This window comes from Epinephelus lanceolatus, chromosome 15 (genome assembly GCF_041903045.1).
Source record: "Epinephelus lanceolatus isolate andai-2023 chromosome 15, ASM4190304v1, whole genome shotgun sequence".
In the NCBI taxonomy this organism is placed as follows: domain Eukaryota; kingdom Metazoa; phylum Chordata; class Actinopteri; order Perciformes; family Serranidae; genus Epinephelus; species Epinephelus lanceolatus.
The window spans coordinates 37,360,173-37,387,606 of record NC_135748.1 but is presented as its reverse complement, the minus strand read 5'-3'; the positions used below and the strand labels follow the sequence as shown (position 1 = coordinate 37,387,606).

General features: G+C 42.1%; 1 protein-coding gene across 1 annotated transcript in view; it reads right to left on the bottom strand.

Moving 5' to 3' along the window:
* Window positions 1–27,434, bottom strand: part of syne2b (spectrin repeat containing, nuclear envelope 2b) — a 220,340-nt gene that overhangs the window by 90,538 nt on the left and 102,368 nt on the right. The window contains exons 59-80 of the mRNA XM_078175419.1: window positions 27,125–27,373; window positions 26,571–26,726; window positions 26,018–26,259; window positions 23,638–25,702; window positions 22,793–23,127; window positions 22,159–22,303; window positions 21,718–21,918; window positions 21,129–21,388; window positions 19,198–19,357; window positions 14,840–14,995; window positions 14,156–14,296; window positions 13,749–13,925; window positions 13,170–13,307; window positions 12,849–13,034; window positions 12,419–12,532; window positions 12,127–12,279; window positions 11,918–12,034; window positions 11,525–11,662; window positions 10,214–10,348; window positions 6,395–6,469; window positions 5,671–5,831; window positions 24–303 (exon numbers count right to left, since the gene is read on the bottom strand). Of these exons, the coding sequence (XP_078031545.1) occupies window positions 24–303; window positions 5,671–5,831; window positions 6,395–6,469; window positions 10,214–10,348; window positions 11,525–11,662; window positions 11,918–12,034; window positions 12,127–12,279; window positions 12,419–12,532; window positions 12,849–13,034; window positions 13,170–13,307; window positions 13,749–13,925; window positions 14,156–14,296; window positions 14,840–14,995; window positions 19,198–19,357; window positions 21,129–21,388; window positions 21,718–21,918; window positions 22,159–22,303; window positions 22,793–23,127; window positions 23,638–25,702; window positions 26,018–26,259; window positions 26,571–26,726; window positions 27,125–27,373 (5,784 nt within the window). The remainder of the gene's footprint in view (window positions 1–23; window positions 304–5,670; window positions 5,832–6,394; window positions 6,470–10,213; window positions 10,349–11,524; window positions 11,663–11,917; window positions 12,035–12,126; window positions 12,280–12,418; window positions 12,533–12,848; window positions 13,035–13,169; window positions 13,308–13,748; window positions 13,926–14,155; window positions 14,297–14,839; window positions 14,996–19,197; window positions 19,358–21,128; window positions 21,389–21,717; window positions 21,919–22,158; window positions 22,304–22,792; window positions 23,128–23,637; window positions 25,703–26,017; window positions 26,260–26,570; window positions 26,727–27,124; window positions 27,374–27,434) is intronic.

The window sequence follows — 27,434 nt, the reverse complement described above, 5'->3', positions numbered from 1 at the left end:
GTTCCCAGGTGGGCGGAGCTTACCTGACAGGTGAGAAGTTGCTGCTCCACGCTGTCCTGCATGGCTGACGACCCAGCAGCTCCACTGGCTACCAGACTCCTCTGGGCTCTCTGCAACCACAGCTCCAGCTGGCTGATCCTCTCCAGGCACACATGCAGGACACCTTCACGGGGGCGGGGCCCAGGCTCCTGGGACACAAACACAACACACCCGGCTGAGCCGCTCTGCTCCAGGGTCGCAGGTAGAGAGTGGAGAGGGGGGAGGAAGGGAGGGAGGGTGAAAGGGGTCCTGAGCAAACTGCAGCTTTAGGTTGACTCCACCTGAACAGGTTGGAGCTCTGATATTGATCTGAACAGATAATTCTGACCTGTAACTCTACTTCTCACACTACAGCCTCCAGTCTGCCTGTTTATCCCTCTCCCTCTTAGTTTCTCTTCTCTTTCTCTCCCTCTCTGCTCCACCCACCTGTGGTACAAACCACTTCCTGGAGCGGTGGCAGGGCACCAGTGACAGCAACTCTTTATCACAGGAGTGACAGAGACACAGAGAAAGAGGAGAGGCCTCAGGCTGCAGGGGCGGAGCTGAGACTGAGGGCCGGCTCAGCTGAGTAAGCAGTCAACACAGAATACAAACACTTCCCTTTTTCTTCCTCACTCTCTTAATGCAGCTCAAAGCTGTCAATCATCTTTTATCGTGTCAGAACTTCATCTGTAGGCTCTAGTGTTCTTTGTATTTCTTCCCCTCCTCTTGAAACTTCTCTGACCCATACCTGAGCTTCCTGTTCAATCAACTATGAACATTTTGTGCATTTTGTGCAAGTTCAGACTCACAGTGCATCGAATAACTGATTTTCTTTCATGACTGAGCCCCGTGACCACAGTTGCCAGGAGACTACTGAGGGTTTGACAGGAGGTGAACACCAAGAGTCAACAAACCTGCTTTGAATGTCAGGATTAATCACCTGACTCAAACATCCACCACACTTTAATGTCACTGAAGTCTAATGTGAATAAACAGAGCCCTGTGGCTGTTAGAGAAGACTTTTTTTTATATAAAGGACTGCCTCAAATTATCATTTTTTATATATACATATATTTTTTAAGTTTGAACATATTGAGGAAACATATTTTTAGTAACTTATATCTTCAAATTACTTTTAAAGCTGTAGTGTGTGGGATTTAGTGGCATCTAGTGGTGAGTTTGCAGATTGCAACCAGCTGTCCTCCCATGTCCCAAGCACATAGGAGAATTACAGTGGGTGACGCAAAAACATGAATGGCCCTATCTAGAGCCAATGTTTGTTTGTCCATTCTGGGCTACAGTAGAAACAACATGGCAGACTCCATGGAGGAGGACCCGCTCCCTATGTAAATATAAATAGCTCAATCTAAGGTAACAAAAACATGATTCTTATTTTGAGGCAGAGACTGGACAAAGTCATTGTTTGTATGCACAATTAAGTCTCAAGTCCCAAGTCCTTAACTTTGAATTTTGGGTCTTAAACAAGTCATAATCTGCTCTTCACCAACTGTAATGCCATTTTAAAAGTAATGTATTAAATGAACAAAATATATTAAATACTAAAAATACAAAAATCATTAATGCTTTCAAAAGTGAAAAACAAGTTTGTTGGAAGTTGTTGTGGCTCCGTCTGTAATTTTCGACCACACGTTTTGCATACTTTTTTGTTATCAGTATATCAATATTAAAGGACACATGGAATGAGAGCATGAATTAATTAATTTTACAGCAGGGTTTCTACAGCTTAAGGCGAGTGGGAGTTAAGACTTTTTAAGACTTTATTAAAAAGTCACTTGGAATCAAATTTTCGACCAGTTTTATTTAAGACAAAACGTAAAAAAAGTGAAAGACATAAATTATTTCAGGATAGGGACAGTTTTGCCCAAATATTTATTGTAACATAAAATCTGACTTTTTGGATAAGTTAATGTGAGAGGCATTAAATTAAATTATTGTCGTTTTTTTAAGGACATTCTTTACTTTGAGAGTTTACAATGCAACGTCAGGAAAAAATAATTCATAAAATTCCTTCATCCCATGTTAAGACTTGAGGGACTGATTTAAGACATTTTAATACCAATTAAGGTATTATTTCAAGATGAATTCAATGCCTTTTAAGACTTTTAAAGGATCTGCTTGATCCCTGTACAGTACAATTTAGTAATTCAAGGGCACAAGTCATCACTTTAAGAGTTAAAATTACTAAAAAATAAGTCTTTAAAATGACAAAGTAGTAATTTTTAGTAATAAATCCCTAATTTTAGGACAAAGAATGCTCCTCTTGACATGTCCTGGGCTCTGTATGAATATATATTCACAAATATAAATGCAAAATGTAATAGAAATGCATTAAAGATATTTATTAATATGTTTGTACATCAAAATGTCCTAAGGAATAGTATCTGATATCAAAATTTAAATATTGTACTTTTGTATATGTCCTTTTTTTTGTACGTTTTAAACAATATTTTCGAATGCACAAATGGACACCTGACACATTTTTGGAACTGCTCCTGCACTGTAATTTGAGCAGCATCAGTAAATAAAAACAAATCTTTGCAAAACATAAATAGATTAAAGGTAAATGCAGGTTAAACAAACACAGCATTCACCAGGGTTGATGGCGCAACCTTAAAACCAACCATTAAACCAACGAGTAGGTGATTATATCTTGTAACTCAACGGCAGATTTGTCAACTCAGGTCATCAGTGAGTTATTTCTGTGCAACCAGGTTCCAACTCTGCATCCTGTACAGTTAGAGGGTTAGGAAGGGGACGGTGCTTTTGTTTGTGTATCATGCTGAAACTGGGGCAGAGTGTTATTTTTTTAGTCTTTTTTTGGAATATTAGGGCAGCTGCAGGCCCTCAGTGTTGTCCTGATGCTACAGTCTGAATGTGGAGGTGGAGGAGGGTGGAGGCTCTGAGGCCTCTGCTTGTTCTGCTTATGTTATACGGAGTTGAGCGAGGGCGTATGCATGTGTGGTGGCTATGGCTGCTGCTGTTTCTAGAGGACTTCTGAATCGGTCTTTTAAAGTCTGACCATGTACTGCTGTCCCCCTCACTTCTGTAAAAGGTGTGCTTGAGTCCTTAGTGAGTGTTTTTGGGCAGGCGTGACTGAGTCCTTGGCCCGTGTGTCTGCTCTGTGTATATACTGTGTATGTCTTCAACCCCACTGGGTCATTTCCCCTCCACACAAGCCCCCTCTATCCCTTCATGAGCTCCTGACACAGAGAATGAGAGACGGAGGAGTGGATCACTGTTGTGGGTTTATTTGTATTTGTGCTCTTGTTTGGATATGTAGACAGAATGGAAAGACAAAAGTGGAACAAGTACAAGTACAGCACATGCCATGTAACTTAAGACATCTCAGTACCACTGCTTCCAGGTGAAAACCTTGTATCTCCAAAAATGGTGGCTTCTCAGATGTTGTTGCTGTTGTTAAATTGATATGAATGAAATTATGGATGAGCCTTGATCATTTCAGTATGATCTCTTTCATTAGGTAATAAGAAACTTAAACTAAATTTGGAGTTACGTGGTTTTCACCTGCCAACAGCAGCGTGTTAATCAGTAATCATGTCACACCAGTGCATTTTCATGGCCAACAGTCATCTTAGAAAACTTTCTTAAGTATAAAATCTGCATTGTAGAGAGTGAAAGTAAATATGCTGATTCATAACAAAGCGGGAATCTTTCTCCACACTCTCCTGCTGCCAGGCAGTGACTGAGCAGTTTACTGACCTAATAATCAATCAGTTAATCGATCAACTCTGTAAACAAGAATTTATTATCATGTTCAGCTTATGGAAATTCAAATGGCAGGTGCAGGTAAGCAAGCAAGTTTATTTTAACAAATTCGCTCAGCATTTGCTGGTAAATGAGCTCAGACAGTAAATGAAAGGTCAACAATTGAAAAGTTGAACTAACTTAAAACACCATTCCCTATATGATACATTATAAAAACATGGTTCACACAATGTGTCTATTAGTACACTTTATAAAAACATATTAACCCATCAGACTTAAGGTCCATGCAGAAGCTTATTACAGACCAAAAACCATCCACCCCACATGCTAAATGTCAAGTCTGCTTTCTGTTTTTGGTAAAATAGTAACCGTCACCTCGTCAAACACGTCTCACAAAATACTGTGTTGTCGTCTTGAACCACGTCTCAGTGGCGAGCACTCGTCAACAAGTAGGCAGAATCATTCATCAGGATGGACAAGCTCAGTAGTCCTTCATGTAAACACACAATTCATTTTGGAGAAAGTACATCTTTGGCACATGTTTGATTTTAGTACTTAGTCCTGAACTCTATTTTATTTTTCATACTGTAGTAAGAAACACTGACAAACCATCAAATGTCTAATGTAAACAAACTGTCCAAAGCTTCGAACTGCTGACGGCAATATCTGGAATTCTCTGCCATGTAAATGCACTGAGGGTTGAGACATTTCAAGGAGGACCTGAAGATCTAGGCTTGGAGCCAGAATACTTGAGGCACTCTAAACTTGGTTCTAGAAAAATGAAGGTTCTAGGTTTAGTTCTAGAAGCGTTCTGAATTTGGTTGTAAAGAAAATGGTTCTAGAAAAAGTCAAGTTCCAGTTTTTTTTTCTACAAGGATTCCTAAAGGCACTACAAGTTCTATTGATAGATCTAGAAGAAGTTGAGAAATCTAGAACAGGGTCTAGAAAAAATGGTGTTCTAGGTTTGGTTCCAGAACACATGGGGACTGGAAGAAAGATATGGCTCAAGAAAAACATCAAAGTAGCTCTAGAAGACATACTGAGCTCTAGATCTGAGTACAGAAGACGAGGCTATAGACCTTAATCTAGAATAATTTGGGAGTCCCAGTGTCCCAGGAGTTCTAGGGCTTGTTCTCAAAGATTCTAGATGAGTTCTTGAAATCTAAAGCTTGATTCAAGAAGACATTGGGAGTTCTAAGGCTAGATCTAGAAGGCCTTGGGAGATCTAGAATTGGTTGTACCGTCTAGACTGCAGAGCTGTAGACCCATGTCTAGGAGAAGTGGGTTTTTACATGCCTAGATCTCTAGAAAAAAAACAAAACACTGCATTTATTTGCTCTAGAAAAACGTAAAGTTCCAAGTTTCCTCTGAAATTCTAGAGGAAGCTTTGACATCTAGGCTTGATTCTAGAGGACTTTAAAGATTGGACCGAGAAGAGGTTGGGGGATCTAGAAGAGGTCGCACTGTCTCTAGACTGAAGAGATGTACATCTGTGTCTAGGAGACTTGGGTTTTACATACCTAGATCTCTAGAAAAATGTAAATTTCCAAGTTTGCTCTGTTAGATTCTAGAGGACTTTAAAGGTTGGACATATAAGAGGTTGGGAGATCTTTGGTTGTACACATTGGTGTGCTAGGCTTGGTTCTAGAAGGAATGACAGGTCTGAAAACAACAGGGATTCTAGAGAAGGTTCTAGAGGAGGTTTCGAGTCCTATGGTTGGGAGTTCTTGAATTGGCTGTAGAGAAAATTCGTAAGTCTTCTCTGATTCGAGAAGAGGCAGTAAAATCTAGGCTTGCCTCTGAGGTTTAGCTCTAGCTCTGCACATGTCTCTAGAAGAAGCTGGAAGTTCAATGCTTGAGTCAAGAGGAAGTGAAAAGTTCTAGTGATAGAAGCTGTAGATCTAGGAGACTACACATTTCTGCTGAGAGTCGGGTTTGGAGACTTTTACGGTGGAGGCGTTTACCATGCTCTCAGGCAGTGACTGAGCTGTGACTGTGCCGGGGGATTTTGATAAAGCTTCAGATGAACTTGCTTCTGTGGTGTCAGTGGGGCTCTCAACATCCTGAAGAAACATGAGGAGGGTTAGAAGATCAGTCAGGTCAGTCAGTTAAACACATACAAAGGGTTTCCACCAGATAGGGATCACACAGTTACCAATACACTCCGTTATGGAATTACATCACGTAATGTTATGAACATCTCTCTGTTTTGTTGTCCTGCTGTATTGTAAAACAAATTCAGTGGCTCATATTGGTGGTTTTCAATACTATCAATTCCTATTTAAGGATTTGTTAAGAATATGGAGGCTGATGTCAATCATATAAATATAAAAGGGAAAATTAGCTCACTGTTTTGAGCAGACATGCAGCCCGTTGTTTTTGTGTTGTTGTTTTTAAATCACATTAGTAGTAGTTTTTGGACAATAATAAAGCTGTATGGAATATCAGACTTTGGATACAAAGGCAAGACCCGTTAGCAGGATAAATTTACTGTTGGGGTTGTTCTTTAATCTGTTGCCAGTACCAAAACAGAAAATATTACCACACTTCTCCTATTTTTTTTTTTTAAGCCGAAATTTCAATAGGAGCCAATGAGAATGTTTCACAGTGTTGAGGGTTGACTTACCTGTCTAACTTCTCCAGTTTGTTCAGTGGTTAGTCCAGTGGCACCTTCAGTCTCTTGTGGGACAACCAGAGTTTCCTAACACCAGCAATGACACGTATTAAAAAGGCTGAATGAACAACCACACCAAAATGTTTTGTGTAGGGATGCACCAATCTGACTCAAGTCACAAACTGTAGGACTTGAGACTTGCTTGATAAACACTGATGAAAGACTTGTATTTTTCTAGATATTGAGAAGTAACCTTTAAAAAAGTAGAGCAGACAGTGACATGAGAAGAAAAGACTCAGATTTACAGTACCTGAGTAAATGTATTCAGTTTACATTCCACCACTGGGTGCAGTTTATATTATCTTTATGAGTTTTGAGTATGACTTGACTCAACTTGCTTGATTGATTGTCACCACAGTGACTTGACAGTTGAAGGTTATGACTCGCATATGTGTGTGATTTACTCCAACCTCTGATGCTCACTACGTCATGCATCTGCAGCACGCTTGTAGACCACATAGCTAAGGGAGCTAACAACAATTATGTCCAATGTTTCGAGGTATTTCACACCTGTTAACCACAAGTTCTACAACTGCTTACAATATCTGCAAAGCCAGGCCAAGTGTCTGCTGCAAGATTTATTATAATTTTATTACACTTCGCCATTACTGACATGTTTTTTTGGTTTTTTTTTGTTAATTGTCATAATCTTCTCTGGACTCTCTTTCTGAGAAGTCCATCTTCCTTTTTTGGGTGTCTTTGGAGTGTGGGCAGTTGCTGCCAATGTTGGAATAGCAACTTTCCTTGTGGGCAGGGCTTGACGCTAACTTTTTTCCCAAGGAGCACATGTGCTCCTAAGTTGAAAAAGTAAGGAGCGCACAAAGAACTTTAGGGGCACAATGTAAATTGATCAAATAATGTGTTTTCCGTAATAAACGTGATGCAAATAGACATTTACAAGCAAAATTATTTAATGAATTTGTATACAAAATGTACAGAAAGGTAAAATCATCAAGTTTTGAAAAAGTATTGCAATTTCATTTTGTCTTTAATGTTATTATCTTATATATATTATCTTTGCAATATGATTATCTTATATAATGTTATTACTATCCTAAAACATTCTCCAGGTCCTCTGAAACTCTGCAGGACTAGCCTCTTTCAAACAGTGACGCAGCATGCGCCCTCTCGCGCGCCACTCAGCTTGGCGGCAGAGCAGTGCGCTCTTGCGCCGCGGTAGCACATACACAATGAATGGGCTCGTCGGCGGAGGTCTGTGCTTTGCGCGCTCTGTGCAAAAAGGGCTTTATTTCCACCCTGCCCAACAGCGGGCAATAACTGCGGGAAGAACAGGTTTCTCCGGAGGACCACCGCTTTTTCCGGTCCCTCGTCTCCGCTAGACTTTGACTTATTTCCACCCAGCTGACAGCCTGGCCGTGGAGAATGGTCCCTAACTGCGGGGAGAACGGAGCAGTCTTCCCCGGAGGTCCGCCACTTAACCCGGTCCATCTCTCCATTTCTACGCTGCCGTCAGTGGGACTTATATTCATTGTGCCGACAGTGGCTTGGAAAACCGCCCATAACCGTGTCACACGGGGAAAAGGAAAGGCGACTGGAGTTCCTCCAACATTTGCGGTTAGATTATCATATTTTTTTACTGACAAAAATATAGGCTGCTTCGACTGTTTTTATGCGCACAAGTGCCCCTAAATATTTTTTACAGTTCGCACACACCTATTTTTTGTCGCAAATGTGAGTGAAACGCTCGCACTGTCGAGCCCTGCTTGTGGGGTTCTCCACCACTGAATCAGGCTTTTACCGAAGGGACGTGCATGCTCATCTGTATTTGCCAATAGGAACAAGGGGTGGGTGATATGGCCCTAAAATAATATCATGGTATTTCAGGGTATTTTACCAATAACAATATTCTGCTGCTGCCAGAGTTCCCTCTGAGCGGTAAGCCGCTAAAAGAGTCTAAGAAGTCCGGGGCTGTTCATGAAACATTCAGGACGCTACAGTTTATTCCACACTACTGAAGTTGCTCCTCTTTTTGGAACCTCCAGGGAGTTGGTAATAATTTTCAAAAGTTGTTGCTGTGGGTTAGCCTGGAAATCCAGACCCAAATCTAGAAAGATTGAGGGTCTGGCCATGAGCAATCAAAATGGCCCAACTCGAGGGGCGGCACCAAGCATGCATTTGAAAATATCACTGCACGCAATTGGATAACACTACGACCAATCAGAACAATACACGGGGTGATGTATACGCTTAGCTACCAGTGGAGCTCACTGGTAGATTAGACTCTTGCCGTATCCGGTCGGCAAAACTGCAAAAACGTCCTTCTTGCAAAGGAAAGACTCGAGCGCCGTCTTCTGTTCCTCTTTTAGAGAAAAAGCCAAGTCTAACTCGTTCATTGTAGCGGCCAAAGCCATTTCAAACAACTGGTGTTTATCTGTAGCCATCTTGCAATGTTTACTGACTGATTCCGGACTTCATCGTCGCAGCACTGTCATCATCTGTTTAGCTCGCCTCTGGCCCGCCTATATCAGATACACCGATGTGATTGGTGCAGCTCGGCTCCAGGGGCATAGGTAATGAGCATCTTCACTGATTGCCAGAGTGACTCGCTGAGCAAATTCAAATTGTGCTCTCGCGAGAACTCTGGATTTCCAGGGTAGCCGTGGGTAACAGTATGACGTCAAAATGTCAACAAGTTGAAATATCGCAAGTATCAGAATATACATTTTTTCATATCATATCAAAAATTATACCGGTATTATCTTGAATGAGATCACATGGCAAACCCCTAATAGGAACATCCTCTGTCAGAAATGACCTGTGATTGGCCAAAGTCTCCTGTCACACGCTAGATTTTCTAAGCCCTGAAAATAGAGCCAAGAGGAGGTGCAGAGGTCTATTTTTCTCCCAGACCACTTGAATTACACTATGCTCAAGGTTTATTATGGATTTTTTTCCCAGTGTTGCCAAAATAAAACTGCCCAGCTTAGGGTCAGGCCTGATGTCAAGCCTTACACATAAACGAATAGATCCCATTCAATTCCACACAGTGAGGCACAGAGTTTATTAATTAAACACTGGAATCAGGTTGGTACTCATTATAAGCTGATACCAAAAGCGCAGGTATCTGACTGAGAAAGTCAGATCAGTGCATCCCTAGAAAAAGCTGAAAGAGAAAACTCTGATGGTAGCCTTTTATAAGTTAACAGAATTTATTCATCTACTGTGCTGTCACAAAAAAAAATAAACGCTGTTCAATACTGTCCTCTAGAGGACAGTATTAAACGCTGTTCAATACTGTCCTCTAGAGGCAGAACAAAATCCAGAAACAGATGTGCAGGGAGGATGAAGTAGAAAAATAGGAATTGGAAACTGCAGTAATGAAGAGATGTATTAGGGATCGGGGAAAGGTTTGTTGAAGCAGCAAGCAACTAACATGATAAGTAGGGAGATGGTAGTAGAGGTGAGGAAGGTGAGGGAACTGCCAGCAGTGATGTGGAGACCAATGTGACCCAAGTCAAAGGTCAGGAATCTGAAGTTTTATAGATGTTAGAAATTATTTACTTGGAACTAGATTGTTGGGATTTATGCCACTGGGATCAGTCCTACAGTCTTAGGTGAATTATCAGTCTAAAGTTATTTATTTAAGGCATCCAGTGTGGTTAACACATCCCAACTACATTGTAAGTAGCTGACCATGGGTCACAAGGAACTCCGGGATGGGGAAATAGAGGTGACAAAAAGAACAGATGGAGGACAGAGAAAAGAAACTGGATGAAAGGTTTTTCCACAGCAGCTCTAGATCTTCTTTACCTCTGGCGAAGCGCCCAGGAAAGCATCCCAGAGCCACCATAAAACACCTCCTCCACCTTCTTCCACTGTCTGCTCCTGACTCTCTGTTTTCTCTGTGGCTTCTTCAGCCTGGAGCACGCCTTGATGCTCCCACTGCTGACACGGAAACACGCTCATGTGCAGAGTCACACGGGGTCTTGAGGTGCTCAAAAAGTGCTGGGACACTGAGCTGCAGGCTGGCCACTATTGCTGATATCAACTGTTTACTTTTGCACTAAAAGTAGCTATAATACATGTATATTTTTAACCTTTATAATCTCTCAAAGACGAGGTATGTTTGTTTATTAATAACCGTGATATTTCAAAAGCTTAGCTGTTGATTTCAGTGTAATTTAGTTAAAACCTATGGACCAAGGAAAAAGTAAATAATGTGCTTTTTAAATGAAGATCAAGAAATTAATATAATTAAGATATCTTAACACTAAAAAATAAATAAATACAATTGAACGTTTTCACCTTCTTGGTCTGCCCCCTAATAGTCGACCAAATATTAGTCGACATGAAAGGTCATTCGTCAGCAAGATTTCATTGGTCACTTAGTAGCAGAAAAAAAAGTGAAACTCTTCACACTTCAGCCTTAGATATGTCAATACTTTTTGAACACTCTAGGATCTCCACTAAAAAAGTTCTGTGGGTTTAATCAAAGATCGTCGATGCCATGTGATGGGCGCAGTTTGAGAGGTTAACATGAAAGCCAATTTTTGGTGGGTGTTAAAATGTCTTCTCACTAACGAGTGCACAGCAAATCAAAAACTTCAGCTCGATGTCCCACTATCTGCACTTTTATAGTAGTATAGTACTCAATGTATACTCATAATAATTTCCAAAGGAAAAATAGTAGTATCAAGCATGCAGGGAAAAACACAACATTTGGAATATGGTAACTGTTAACTTTGTTAAAAACACACACGGAGGAATGGGTAAGCAGGAATGTTAGTACCAAACACTCTACACTTTGTTCTACCTTATAAGAGTCACCTTTAAACCTTAAACAACCAAATGTAGTGATTATTTGATGATCCAAACCCAGGTTTTATAATCCAGTGATGTTAATTTCATGTAGATTACAGTGTGAACACTCTTTGGTGGCACACCCCTGAAACTTGCACACGTGAAGACACAGTGTTCACCAGTCTAGTTGTTACTTGCAGTGTTCAAACATAAGTATGTGATTAAGTATGTATTATATCACCTTTCAAGGTCAAAGTGCTTCACTAAACAAATGATGGCAAACAACATAAAACCAGAAGGATGACCCCCGGGCTTCCTTACCTGAGTGCTCTCAGGTGTCCAGGACTGTCTCTGTTCAGGTGAGGACTGCTCCACAGTCTGCAGTGAAGCTCCTGTTCTCTTCAGTACATCCTCTCCAACATGAGCAATTCTGATTTGGCCCTGCTCTCCTTGTTCCTTCTGAGAGGCAGCACACATTATAGTTTTTCTTAAACTTTCTTAAACAAATGATCTAGCATTATAAGGTTTTAAGTCACCTAACTGATGTACTTTAACTACTGTTGCAGTCATTGTAGAACAAGATGAAGCTGCACTTTTTATTTATTCTTTCATACATTTCAAAAATTAAAAATTTCAAACACTCAAAAACTGACAGGATTTAAACCCCCCAAATCTTCTAAGCCACTTTAAATTTGGACAGTGAACCAAACTCACCTCAGCCTCCTCTGAAGCGGATGTTAGGAGCTGAGGCTGAGAGGTCGTCTGTTTAGCTGACGGAGCTTTGGCTTGGACCGGAGTTGGAGGCTGCTGGATGAACAGAGCAGGGACCTTCTACGAGAAGAGTAAAGCAGAGGGTTCAGTGGAAGTCACTTCCAGTTAAAGGGCAGCTAACAGTTAACTGACAGATTTATTGACTGACTGACCTTCTCCAGTTCGAGCAGCAGAGTCTGCAGCTGGTCCACGACACCAAAGACAGTCAGAGTCTCTTCAGCCTTCTCTGGAAGACACAGGCCGGGTTTACACTTCTGGATCTCAGCTACAGTCCTCCTCATGGACTGGATCCTCTGCTCCACAGCCTGTAACACATCATAAGGGTGTCAGAAAACAGATATTTTTTGGTATCACTCATTATTTTAGTCTTTTCTTATACACAATAACACCTTCTTGATATTAAATGAAAAGCAATGATAGAAAAAATCTTTCTCCACATGTCACCTTGAGGCTTTCTTCTCTGGGGCTGGGGAAAGTCTCTGGAGATGATAAGAAGGTCTTGATCTCAGCCACATCAGTCTCCATCCGCCTGACTTCACTCTCAATGGCTTCCACCTCCTAAACAGCAAGACATCCATCAATGTAACTGACATATACAAAACAGAAGAGTACATAAGCAGAGGCCTGAGCAACAGATCTCCTGCTAAAAAAATATAAACCAACAGAAGGATTGAAGGAATACTTCACCCCCCAAAATGATCATTTGTATATCAATTACACACCTCGTGTCATGTTGATTTGGTGACACTCTGATGAAGACTTGGTGCTTTGGTTATCCATGTATTAATAAAGAACAGTCAGAGTGCCTCAGATGCATTTTTGGACTGCCTGTCGTTTTTTTTATCTTTAACAAAGAATAAAATCTTAGACTCACATCAGCAGCATGCCCCAGCTGAGACAGAGGAGCAGTGAAGCTTTCCTGAACATTGGCCACTTGTTGATCGACTTCAACCAGCTGTTCCTGGAGAGTTGTGATGTCACAGACCGGTGACATTTCCTTCAGGACTGAGCTGAATCCCTGCAGAGTGGTTCGGATCTGTGCCGAGTCATCCAACACCATCTGCGACACAAGACAGGAATTAGTGTTGACAAAGGAGCTGATATTCAGTAAAGATCTATCAGGAAGTATTTGATTCTTTTTAAACCTATGCAAAGTGTAGTGTTGAGAGGACAGACCACAGTTCAGTGTACCAACCTGCAGAGTGTGAACGTGGCTGCTGAGACATTTAGCGGTGGTGTAGATGCAGGGAGTAGCGAGCCATGACTTTGCCTCAGTCATCCAGCTTTTAGAGCTGGTAATCATCTCCTGATGCTCCTGAAGCCATGTGTGGATCTAACCAGATAACACAAACATTATTTAGTTTAAAACCTTCATCAAGAAACAAAACCAACCGAAGTGTGAACACTGCTGCACAGCTACAGTAAATACACAAGAAAGTGGTGTTTACAGTACATGTAGGGAAAGAGAGGTTGCGGAGCTGCAACACATATAAGAAGGGCACAATGAGTGTTTCATAATGAGACTGTTAAAAGGTCTGCTAACAAGATGTTTGCCAGTGATGACTGAAAACAAATAGTAAACATTAATTAAATACACAGTTCTGGGCGGCATGATTTAAGACTTGCAACACCAAAAACACATTTGCTGTCTGACACCAAACAAATCCGGAGACACGACAGCTCGTAATTACAACTCTGAAATGATAAGCATGGAATTAGGCAGGTGTCCTTAAACACTGGCAGTTTCATATGAGAAATGAATGGGAAATGGGACCTTGCTGAGGAGGGTGGTCCTCTGCTCTGCCTGCTTGGCGAGGTGGGAGTGGAGCTGCTGGACCTCCACAAGTCTCTCAGTGAGAGCAAACGCCTCCTCTGGTTTCTCCAAGTCCTGCATGTCCACCTCAAGCGCCGCCAGACACGAGTGCCACACGTCCAGCTCGTCCCACACACGCTGAGCACAGACACAAAATCATATAAAGGTTTACTGACGATTTATTGTCTCTCTTAGTTGTATGTGTACGCTTGAATGTAGTCCACAAAGGTCAAAGCAACGAGTGATAAATCACAAACCTGCAAAGTTATTCAAGGTGGTAAATCTTAAATACAAAAAACTGCATTGGATTACAGAATTCACGGAGGAATAATTCTGAGTCTATTTTACACCTCTGTGTCACTACCCACCTTCTGAGTGATCTTTGCTTGAGTCACATTGGGGCTTTTCTGTTCAAGTCTTTTCTGAACTGACGTCAGGCCAGCATGGATCTCAGACAGCTTCGCCGCCAGTCTGTGGACGGGGCCGCTCTTCTCCACCGCCTCTGCCACCTGATGGATGAATCAAGTTTAAACATCAACAACGACAGAAGGAAAGAAATTTTCGCTCTCAGGACAGGCCTATAAAAGCCTCCGCATACGCTTGTTTCTCACTGAGAATGATCAAAAAAAAGACACTGGCACTGAGGAAAAAATGCTATGTGGACACAGGCCATAAATGGGTAGTTTATTGTATCCAACATTATGAATAATGTCAGATGCGTCATATGAAGAGATGTCTGTTACGAAATTATCTTTAACTGAGTTGATTTTTTAGGATTTTCCACGCCAGCCTGTTCCCATTGTCATCACTCATTTTTCTTTCTTAGTAATTTCTGAACCATATACAGATGTGATCCTATTAGATCACCGGTTCAAGCTCACAAAAGTATACATTGCATTTCCAACGTTTAACACCTCTCCCTGTAATTTGGTAACGAGGCTCTTTAACTCCTCCCTAAAGTTTCCTGTATATTCAACCAGCTATTCTACATTTCTATACTCTGTATTCTGCGATTCATTCAGCAGTTATGTTTAAATCAAAGTCCTGCGTACCTTTACTTCCACTTGCTGCAGCGATTTGTTGACCTCCTGCAGTTGGCTTTCGATCTCAGCCGGGACCAGAGTGTACATGTCTGAGTACTTCATCTTCAGGCTCTCCATGATGCGCTGGACCAAAGCCTTCTGGTTACACAGCTGGCTGTGAACCTCCTGAAAACCAGAGAGTGAAACAGAGACAGAAGAAAAGTTGTTTAAATAAACATTGCGCAGAAACCCAAATGAAGAAGGTAGAATGATGAAGTCTGCGTTGGAAAGAGAAAACACAAAGTCTGAACGGAAAAATCTCAGTGTTAATGTTTGTGAGGACCATTTGTCAAAATTCTCCTTCAAAAATCACTCTGGTAACGTCCAGTTTGACACCTCACTTCCTCACAAGCATCAACATCAGCAACCCTTTTGTGAGGAAGGATGTAATTTTTCTGTAACTGTGTAATATTTCACTCAAACTGTTGATATCTTGCAGGTCCTTAATACAGAAAAACAGACATCGATCTCATCTCCATCTCTCTGCTAGTAGCTCTCATTGCTTTGTTCAGCAGTTAGCTCTCTCTCCTGTGCCACATTCATCAGACAGAGCCTTCCTCTCCAAAGTCCTTCAATTACACAATAGTTAAGTGAAACTCTTTTCACGTTAACAAGATTCTACTTCACAGTCACAGCCTACATTAAATATAAAATCTGTTAAAATGTGTGAGATAATACAGAAGAGACTACCTGGGTTTGAATATGTCCGATGCTCTGCTGAAGAGGGAGGTGCATCTTGTTATCACTATGGGAAACTGAGCGTGTGTGTGTGTGTGTGTGTGTGTGTGTGTGTGTGTGTGTTACAAAGGATGGGACGCTTTCTTTGCATGAGAGAGTGGGACACAGTGAGTGCAAAGTGTGTATGTGTGTGTGTGTTTGTTCCTGCATGTCCATCTTTGTGAGGACCAGTTTGCTCTCCAAGAAATGGAGAGCAGTTTTGGAAAATTAGCAGGTTTTAGGAGAACATGGCCACTTCAAGTACATCCGTCAAATTTTTAAAAAGTGAGGACAATTTAGAACATTTAGACATTTTACCAACGAGAGGAAGTTTTGGGAAATCTGTACATTTTAGTAAAGTGGGTACATTTCAGTAGGGTGGGGACGTTTTAGGAAAGTCTGTACAAAGTGGGTACATTTTGGGAAAATGACGTTTTTTGAGGAAAGTGGGGAGGCTTTAGAATGGTCTACATTTTAGGAAATTGGGTACATTTTGCGAAAACGGGATGATTTTAGAAAAGTATGTGCATTTTGGGGATGTTTTAAGAGTCTGCTTGTTTTAGGAAAGTGTTTTTTTGTTTGTTTTTTTAAAGTGGGGGATGTTGTCGTAAAGTCTGCACATTTCAGGAAAGTGGGAATGTTTTAGGAAATACTGCATATTTTAGGAAAGTTTGGATGTTTTACAAAAGTGGGGATGTTTTCATGAAGTCTGCACATTTCAGGAAAGTGGGAATGTTTTAGGAAAGTCTGCTCGTTTTAGGAAAGTGGGGGATTTTTTTTTTTCCAGAAAAGTGGGGGATGTTTTTGTTAAGTCTGCATGTTTTAGTAAAGTGTGGATGTTTTAGGAAAGCGGGGGATATTTTTTTAGGACAGTCTGGGTGTTGTCATAAAGTCTTCACATTTTAGGAAAGTGGGAATGTTTTAGAAAAGTCTGCACATTTAAGGAAAAAGTGGATGTTTAAGGAAAGTCTGCACATTTAGAGAAAGTCTGCAAATTTTAGGAAAGTGTGGATGTTTCAGGAAAATCTTGACATTTTGGGAAAGTGTGTATTTTTTTTCAGGAAAGTGGGGAAGTTTTAGGAAAGCCTACATTTTTAGAAACTGGAGATATTTTAGGAAAGTGTGTACATTTTGGGATAATGGGATGATTTTAGAAAACTGTACATTCTAGGTACGTGAGGACATTTTGTAAACTGATGACATTTTGTCTGGTCCTCACTTTGTGAAAGAGCTTTGTAATGGTTAAGATGTGTTTTTTGGCAAAGTGTGACAATTAGGTTTAGGGAATGTATTATGTCAGTGAGGGTCCTCACAAGTACATAAGTAGCAATGTGTTTGTGTGTGTGTGCGCGCGTCCCTGGAATGACTTGGCTACAAAGGCCACCTGGAAGATCCACTTACAACACAGAACAAAAGGTGTCTGGTACAAGAGGAGGGGTGAGGGTAGAGGGAGTGATGGGGTGAGGGGGTGCTCAGGTCTTTCATCAACACAGACCCTCTGCAAGGGGAAGGGAGTGTGTGTGTGCATGTGTGCATGTGTGCGTGTGCGTGTGTGTGTGTGTGTGTGGAGAGAAAGCCGGAGAGGATGGGGAGATGTTGGCCTCTGCTCAGGTTTCGGGACAAAGGGCAGAGTGATTCTGCGGGTTGGTGGGTTCATAGCAGTGAACACCAAACAGTGTCCGGGCCTGAGGCCAAGCCAACGGTTAAACTCAGACGTTTCATATTTACCGGACACCTGCACCACACAGCCTCTCTACATTTATTCAAAACCTGTATAAGCTTTAGATCTGCAGATCTGAGGAGCCTTCTGTATTAACAAATTAATTCACTGTTTTCCATCCTTTTTTCACCAGATTTTAAACACTCACTGTAGATATTGAGACCAAAACCTCTGCAAATCTTGCAAAACAGTATTTGTAAGCCCGCTATCAGCCGTGCACATGAGAATCAAACACACTAGCTGTACTGATGCTGAGTCTACCCACCATATATTAACGTTAATTAGACTGTCATAATGTTTATAATGCATCATTTTCAGTGGTAGTGGAGATTTCTCACTGAATGTTAAGACAAGTGTGTTTCATGTGGTGTGATGTATAAAAATAGCAACACGCTATGATGCTGGTTCGAGTGAGAACAAATGTATCATTGTGTTTTTAGTTCAAATGATGAAACTGTCCTCTCTCATTAGAGACTCATTGTTTACACTCCACTGCAGGGAGAGAAACACTTGAACTCTGAGCTCACTGTGATGTGCTGTTTAGATTAATGGCCTCTGTGGGACCTGGAGACACCCAGAGGTCCTTCAGAGGGCCCTGGGAGCTGCCTGCTTATTAAGAAAAGCATATATTCCTTATTCCTTATAAGACCAACTGAAATTAAACTGAATGTTTCTTTTCTGACAGCATATATGTCTGCTCCTTAAATTAAATGCACTGTCCAAGACACTAGTTTATATTCTACACTTGTTAGTCTCATCATAATGTCACTTATGATTATCTACTAGAATACTCTTTGTCCTCTGTCTAAGGAGATGAAGTACTTGCTTCCATATAACCAGTCAAATTAATTTTAAACCATATTTGCACAAAGCCGTAAGGTCTCCGTGACATCTGACAGCTGGTACTAACAAGCTACCCGTGGGACCAAGTGACATGTTTTAAGTCATTGGTCAAACAGCCTCGCCAAAACAAAGCAATTTATATGAAATGATGGTGGACTGAAAATCCTGCTGCACTGGGCTAGCATTAGTACTGTAGCTTAAACTGAATAAAGTTCTGTGAGTCCTGTTAAGTGATTCTCTGTAGGGATGGGTACAGTAACTCCGACATTACCGGTTCTGCTCTCGGTATTGGAGAAATTAAGAAAATTGATTTCAATGTACAAGTTGAATGGATGGTGATTTGCTCGTTAAGCTGTCAGCCAATCGCAGGAGGGAAGAAGAGGAAAAGAGTCAGCCCTGGCAACCCTGGAGAGATGGTTGCATGGTGAAGAGCAGCCAACAGTTAGATAGTGAGCCGACAAGAAGTGACTGTAAGCACGGGACAGCTGCAGAGTGTGGGGTTTTTGTTCAGTGACTATAAATGACTGTAAAAACCATTTTGACAAAGTGCTGTGCTGGAAGAACTGTGGATGGTTTAGCCTGCTAGCATCTAGCTAGCTACTTTAGCAGCTTTTCGTAGTGTGGACTTTAGCTTGCCAGCCATTAGCTAGCTGAGCAGTTCATGTTGGTCTGTGGATCAAGAGAGGATAATGCGACATCAGAAGAGGACAACACAACACTGTGGGACTCATCCTTGGACATCAGGGTTTTTTTGGCATCAGCTTTTAAATGTAAAACTTTTTTTGTAAAATTCCTTCTTAGGCAGTGGATTCTGGATTTACCGTGGTCAGGAGCATAACTAAATTACAGAACTCTGAACGCACAGACTCACTCCTTTGAGCTCCAACGTACATCCTACATAGACTTCCACAGTCTGCAATGGTAACACATCTCTGGGCCCAGTTGTTTTATTGTTCAGTATGTTGGAGGCAAAAGTATCTCAAAGGATACTGACCAAAAAAGACGAACAGCAGGTGTGGTGTAGCCCTGATGATCACTAAAGTCCCACCTGAAGCTCTTGTGTGCTGCTGGTCTGCTTCATCTCTGACAGAACACCATCTGCGGCCTCCAGCCAGACTCGAACGCCCTGCAGCTCCTCTCTGAGCTTTTCTCTGTCCTCCAGTTCCATCCTGGCTGCCTTCAGACCCTCCTTGCTCCTCTGCTTCACACTGTGAAAACACACAAACACATACGTTCAGCAATTTATTAACTGTTTTTTAGCCTCTCACCTTAAATCCATGAAAGTCAGAGTCTGCACTGAGCATAAAATCCACCATTAAGTTCAAAGCACAGATTCTCATGGTAGTTAAAGTACCAGGGCTTGAAGCAAGAAAAAATCCTGTGCCTGAAATTTTTTTAGAGGGCCTTCTGCGCTAGGGGGGTCCGGGGGCATGCCCCCCCCCCCCCCGGAAGAAAATTTTGAACATTTGATGTCTAAATGAATTAATCTGGTGCACTTTGAGAGTATCAATCAAGTATCACATCAAGGAGCTAGAATAACAATTTCAAGGTTTTTAATAATGAAATATGAACAGTTCACCAAAAAAGGAAAATTTGGTCATCAGCTACTACAAAATGGTTGGGGCCGGGCAATTTTAGGCAATTCTGAGCAACAAGTGGCAGAATAGGAAGACAACAAGAACGCATTAAAATGTACGTTTTACATCAGTTTAAGCTTGAACTCATGACCTCTGACACCAAGGAGCATCTTCTATCTGACTGAGCAAATTTGCAAGTGACAACTCATTGGTGGCTTCACAAATTATCTCACTTATCTCTACCACACCGCCTCTTTCTCTTTCTGTATGTGTGAATTGCAACCCCCAACCTGTAGCCATTTCTCTCTCTCTCTCTCTCTCTCTCTCTCTCTTTGTGTGTCTGTCTGTTTTCATCTCTCTCGTGTCTAGACCAAACTGAACAAATATTTATAGACAGACAAACAACATCATAATTAAACAGGCTTTTATTTTTTAAATTTATTTTATTTTGAAAATTGGCCGGATTCTCTCATCTTTTCTGTGTCCAACTTCCTGTTTGGTATGATCCGCTCTATCCAGTTTGACAGAGGCGCTCACAGCTCGTGTGAAAAATAGACCAGATGCCGAACTGAAGCCCTGCAGTGCGTGAGCCTCCGCGGGCGCTCCGCTCTGCTCACCGGCCTGTGTGGACAGTCAGATAGGTTAACATGGACGCCGACTGAAAACTGCCTCCGCTGCTGGGCGCTGCGCTTCGGTTCTGCGTCCGGTGTGTCTGAGAGAGACTGTGAAAACTTAAGGCCCGCCCTACTCTGCCTCTGATTGGCTAGAAGTCCTTGTTTACCTTGAGTAATGTGATACACCATTGGTAGTTGGAACTATCACTTTGCTTTGCTTTAAAACGACTGGTTAAATCACTGTTGCTACGGCAAGATGATAAAATATTCACGAGAAAAAAATATTCCTGCACCAGAATATCCCTGCGCCAGAAATCCGGCACCGTGCCGGAGAACTTCAAGCCCTGAAGTACTGTCACTTTAAATGTATTTAAATACTGCACAACCTCAGAGGCACTGCAGTCTATGTCCGACCCACTTTCCCCTGATTGCTTGTTAAAGCATTGCATTCAGGCTTATGGGTAATTTAGTTTTTTGTTTTGCCTTGAAAATAAAAAGTCTGCTCAATTTAGATTTTACAAGAGAGAAAATCATTATGAGCAAGGTCTATTATAGCATTAATAAAAAGAGGATGCCAGAGTTTGAAAGATAAGTGTCAGCATCTGAGGAGTGACTGTTGGACTGTTTACATGAGATTTAAAGCCAGGTGATGCAGGAAGTTTACACTTATTGATGCACATGATCCTCTATATAACTGAAAAGTGACCAGTCAGAGGATTTTAAACTGGACTAGATGTTTACCATAAGTCTTCATAAAGTTATGAAGTGCACATCAAACTCCATCTTACCTGTTGTATCGACCCTGCATCGCCTGCAGCCGCTGACAGAGCGGAGTAGGAGGAGCTTGTTCCAGGTGGGCGGGAACACCCTGCAGCCGCGCAGTGCGCAGTTCCAGTGCGGACAGGGCTCTGTGTTCACAGTCCAGTCTGTCCTGGTACTGCTCCCAGGACTGCAACAGCTCGTGAAGGTCCTCAGTGGAGGCCTTCACCCAGGAGCCATCAGGGAGCTCTGCCTCCACCTGATCTAGGAGGGCAGAGGCGTTCTCCACCTGAGAGGAGCGACCATACACAGTCTTAATAATACCTCATTGTGATAAAAATAAAGTATGTGCAAATAAAGCAAAGTATAATGAAGATGTAGTTCTATTAGCAAGATAAAATTGTGCAATTAAATGTTCTTTCAGTTTGATTTAACTGGGGACTTTAAATGTTTTGACTGGAGAAATGTCCATTTACAATGTCTGTATGGAAAGGCATGGCTAAGTCATTATTTAATGTGGTTGTGTACTCTAGAGCTTAAGCAGTTTCCTCATAAAACAACACACTGCTCTTATTTTCATCATTCAGCTGCTGCTCATAACAAAACAAAAAAACTTACACTGTTGGTGATTTCGCTCCATTCTGCGATGCTCTGCTTATTACGAGTTGTCAGCTCTCGTGTGCAGCGACGTAGCCTTGCTACACGTTTCCAGAGAGCAGCCACGATGGCCTCCCTCCCTCCACGACAGCTCTGCTCTGGGCACCACTCTTTCAGCTCCTGTAGATGCCTCTGCAGGGACTCCACCTCCTCGGACAGAACCTGCATGAGAGGTAGAGTTAATGAGAATTTGTTTTTTGTTTTTTAAAGTGGCAAGGAACAACAGAGATCCATCAATTTTCATATGAGGTTAAAACTGAAAAGGAAAAAGATTAAAAACATTATCTAGGTCTAGTTTTTAATCCTTTTTGACAGTACTTTCACTTTAAAACACAACAAAGTCATGAAAAATATGGGTCACTGGAGCAGTGAACCTTCGGAGAGGACAAGTCTCATACGTACTCCGAGCTTGGCTTGCTGGTCGGTGCAGTCGGCGAGACAAGTGACCTTTTGACAGATGAACTGTGACAGGCTGTTCTCTGCGCTCTTCACACTCTGGATAATTTCATCTTGGTACTTAGTGTATTTTCTGTGATGTTCTGCACAACTGAAAGACAGAATTTAAAAAATATATATTCAATAAGAAGAAGATATTTCCTGTTCACACGCACAAAGACTTTCAAACACACAAAATGACTGCATAGTTTAATGTCTTCTGTAGGGTTTGCAGCCTCTTCCAGGTAATATGTGTTCTGTGGCCCAATTTGTGGGCGATAAAACACATATTAGTCTTTGAAAAGTGCAAAACTGATATGATATGCTATGGATGGAGGTTATTATTATTATCATTATTACCAATAATACTATCAAATCTCAGTATGTGTAAGACTGTCATGTAGAAATCTGATCTTGGATTTGTTTTAAATATATATTTGTAAATACACCAAGAAAAAAAAAATCTATGCTGCTACCAAAGCAGTTATCAGCAGGACATAAAACACATTTGTTTTTTCTTCACATACATAAATACACACTTGCATCTTTAAGACCTTTCTGATAAATTGAGAAATTAGAGTTGAATCTGTGAGCCAATTACCTGCTGAGACGCTCCAGTCGTAGGTGTCCCGTTGCCTGGAGAGTGGACATCCTCACCAGGAGCTGGCTCAGAATGTTCTCCTGGAACTGCTCCAACTTCTGGGGGCACAGGTAAGGATGCAGGATAACCTGACTCTGGAGTTTCTCCACGTGGGTCTGGAACTGCTGCTGCAGCGAGACCAAAGCCTGCTGGGTCTCCTCCAGCCGTTCAGAGCAAGGTCCAGCAGAGCCCTGCGGTGGCAGCAGAGAGAACTCGATGTCCCGCAGGAATTGTGCTGCTTGTCTAACAGCACATGTGTAGCCTCTCAGAGACTCCTTGGCCTGGGAGATGTTCTCCTAAAATATAATAAACACGGTTTGTTTAATAACTGTGCACTAATTATATCAGAGATAACATCATAGTCTTGGTATTCAATCCAGTTTTGTAGATGATTTGGACCATATTATCAAGGCAATGTGTTTTCCAGAGTGTGCACAATGCTTTGCTAAGTACAGTATGATTCACAGTTGAGGCAGGAAGTGCACAAGACAATAGACAATTTGTAAAGGTTATCTTCCAAACCCCCTCTAAACTGGGAGGGTTGTTTAAGCAAATACCCGATGTAGTATTAAAAATATAACCTGCAGAATACATGTTGAGTGACTTTCACTTGACTTAGAATAATGTAAGACACTCTAAGTTGTCAGACAGAGAGGCAGATGAGTAGGGAGTTTCAGGTGCTCACAGTGATGACACAGCTGGTTGAAAATCGGCAAAGTTCCCATCGACAATAAAGTCTTTGTCAAACCCATAAAAAGCATTTGGAAATCACCAAAAAAGAAACAAACAAGAACATCACAACTTGCCATTTGAGAGTCACATTCCCTGAGGACTGATTTCTTCAACTCCATCAGATCTTTGGATCCACTTCCTTTCCTACTTCCCTTCTTTTGCTCCAGAACCTCCAGTGCTCTTATCCTTGACTCGACCGTCTTTTTCAAAGACATAATTCTCTGGTATTCGTTGTCAATTACTGTTTCATTTGGTTCCAACATGGGGAGTGTCTGGAGTTCCTGCTGGCTGTTCCGGAGGAAGGCCTGAGTGGATGCCTTCTCTGAGTTAAGGTCCAGTTCCTTCTGCAGGCTCCACTCAATAATACTGAGGTTGTTGTAGAGCGTCATTTCCAAGGTATGAAGGCTCTCCTCGTTCTGTTTCAGTCTCTGTTGCTCTGTGCTCAGCTGTGAGGGGTAAAGGTCAGCAGAGATCATCTGGAGCTTGGAGCCAGCTTCCTCAGACATATACTTTATAAGAGGAAGCTGGACAAGGAGGGTCTGACAGAGTTTACACCTGTCCTCAGGCTCCCTTTTGTCATCTTTGGTGTGAGAGACCTGCTCCTGAACACTCTCCCTGAGGTCCTCCACACACTGCCTCTTGTTCAGGTACTCCTCGTGACCTCTAGCTTTAATTTCCAGGGTGACCATTTTGCTGAGAAGTTCAGAAATGACTGAGTGCAATTCTCTTGACTTTTCTTGGGGAATCCACGGTTGCAGAAGGTCAAGCTGGGACTTGTGTTCTAAAATCATGTGTTTGAAAGGCTCCAAAGCTTGCAGGGACTCGCTTGTGATGGGGAACTTGTGTCTATTCACATCTACTAACATCTGCCTCAGGCTTGTTTCAATGATGATCAAGTTTTTCTTGCTCGAATCTACAGTCTGAGTGAGTGTGTCCAGCTCATTTTTGTTGGCCTTCTCATAGCTACTGATGGCTCTGATGTCCCTCTGGAGGTCTGTAAGCTTATCAAAAAGCTGGCAGTTCTCTGTGATACTGAGTTCAGGGGCAATGTCTTTACTCTTCATTAAAAGAGCCTCACAGACAGCGGCCTGCTTCTCAGCCTCAGCCAGGGTCTCTTGGATCTGACGTACTCTACGATCAAGTTCAGTCGGGCTCCTGAGCTCACTGTCTGGACTCCTGGAGGCATCTCTATGCAGATGAGCCAAAACCCAGGAGTCCAGGTCAGCAATCTGCTCTGACAGTTTCTCTCTGGTCTGCAGTCCTGACTCTATATCTCTCACAGCCTTGGCTAGCTTCTCAGTGGTTAACTTTGAAAGATCTTCAAGGGATTCAAGAGAGGAGCGCACCATGGGCACCTCCTCAGCCTGGTCCAGCTGTGGAAGAAGCTCCGTCACCTCCTCTACCAGGGACTCCAGTTGGCCCTGTTTGGCCATGACCTCAGACTGCAGCTTCTTCAGATCTCTGAGTTGCCTGTGAACCTCCTCAGGGAGGAGAGCCACCCTCTTCCTCCTGCCCTCAATGTCACTCTCTGTTTGCTTCGCCCAGGCAAAGCCATCCCTCATCACCACGATAATTTTCTCCATGATGGGGTTGGTGCTGTTCTGAGTTTGTGAGGACACCAGTTCCTCTGTACGGCAAACTTGGTCTTTGATCCTCTGAAGCCCCTGCTGTATCTCTGTTGTATCCCTCTCCCTTCGCAAGCGTAGAACTGCCTCTGAAAGCTGCTGCAAATGAAGGTATTTCTGCTGGGCAGCTTTAACATCAGCGTTTGCCACCATCAGCTGCTGTGCCTTCTTGCAATTCCACTGCGTAGCTGAAGGAGACATGGCTTCAAGGTCTTTGCTAGTTGTCTCCAATTGTTCCTGAAGACCTGATATCGCCGACAGAAGGCTGCTGGTCTCCTGAGCATGGACATTTGTGTGATACAATGACCTCTCCACAGCCCATTCTAGGCCGCCCCACTTCCCTTGTAGGTTCTTCAGCCCAGTCTGTGCGGTTGCTCGCTCAGAAGAGCTGAGGTGGGGGCATAACTTGGTATGGGTCACGAGCAGCTCCCCAAGTACTGTTCTGTTCTCCTCCGTACTTCTCAGTAAGGCGCACAGTCGCTCTGCCTCCTTGGAGCTGCTCTCCTCTGGGGGCCTGAAAGAAAAAGTCAAGTCTTTAAATCATGTGCTTGGCATTTACAATCTTATATATGTCTCATGCAAGTATGAGATTTACATTACATCCAATATTAATATAAAAATATTGTTTTAGATAGCTTTTTAAAACTGTTGTTCTTCCAGTGTAAAGTCATCTCAAACATTATTTAAATCACAATTTTAGAAAATGTGTGTTTGAATCTATATATTTTGAGGTAAGAAGTATCTAAAAAATAAAAATAAAATAATTCAGATTCTGATAAATGATAACAGAAAAACAAGAAATTAAAAGGGAACCATAGACGACACTCACGTTCTGACAGCAGCCAGTTCTGTTGTCAGTCTATCCAGTGTGTTCTTAGCTTCTTGGGTCTGTTTGCAGTAATCAGTCACCAGCTGCAGTTGGGCCTCTTTAGTCTGGATGACAGCAGCTGCATCCTGTACAGCTGCAGTCCACTGGTCCGTTACATGCTCCAAAGCATCCTTGTTCTCAGCATCAGCTCCTTTCAGCTGAGAAAGCAATGACACCTGTGCCTGGGCAGTTTCTCTGCACTCCTGTACTCAGCAAGCGAAAGAAAACACAGTTACTCAAAGTACATAGTTTATTGAGATTATCTGATTATTACTGAACAAAAGTAAAATGCGGTTTAAAAAGTGGTTTAAACAGCTACAATGGTAAGGTCCTGTTGTATAATTATTTTGACGAATGTGTAGCTGTTTTTAATATCCACCTTTTGAACAGGCTGGTACAGATAAGCATTAGAGATGCCCAATTCAGGAGGCACTTTGGCATTACTTCCCAACCAGCTGTCCAACTCCAGTATCTACAAATCAAGCTGCTGCTATAAATCATTTATTTTTCACACCTGAACTTCCTCCAGCTGCTTGGCCATGGCTGTTGGGTTGAGCTCAGCTGGCTGGTTCTTGCAGCTCAAGACTTTCGACACCAGCCTGCTTAGACGGTTGTCCAGATCACTGGTGGATGTAATCAGACCCTCTTGAGCAGCCTCCAATGGTTTACCCTTAAAACAAAGACACACATCAGTCTGAAGCCTTAAAAGTCAAGTTGAGGCCCCTAAATGGGTTTTGGTGTAGTCCAAGCATAATCAAATTTTTAAAAAAAGGATCTTACTTTAAATTTATGAGCCCATTTAAGGCCTATAAACTGAAGAGGTTTTCTGTAATTACACTGCATTAATGGCACTGCACTGTGAATTTTTTAATAAACAGTGGATCAACAGGAAGGAAGAGAAGAAGGCAATATAATGCAACAACCATGAGCTACATTCAAACCAGCAATTCTGACATCACACCACTGTTCCTTACACTTAAAGACCTTATGTGTACGATTTGACAATTTTTAACACTGATGACTCTTGGTGGCAGTTTCAAAAAAGACACTGTGGCACACTAATGATACCTCAATAAATTGACAGGTGGGTCCTGTCCCTGAGAGTAGGTGTATCTCTGTGAAGATGGTCCTCATGGCGGATCCTTTTGGTTCCCTCAGAGAAAGCTTCTCAGTCTTCATAAAAGCTGCTTCTGCTTGAGTTTTGCTTTCCTGAAGGGGCAATCCCTCCACCAGGCTTACCTCACCCCAGATAACGTCAGCTGAAGATTTCTGAACTGCCTGCAGTGATGCAGGGGATCTCTTGTCAGTCTTGTACACCTGCTCCCATTGTGGACACAAAAAAGACAGAATTAATGCCAGAAAGGTTCTGACAGACGAC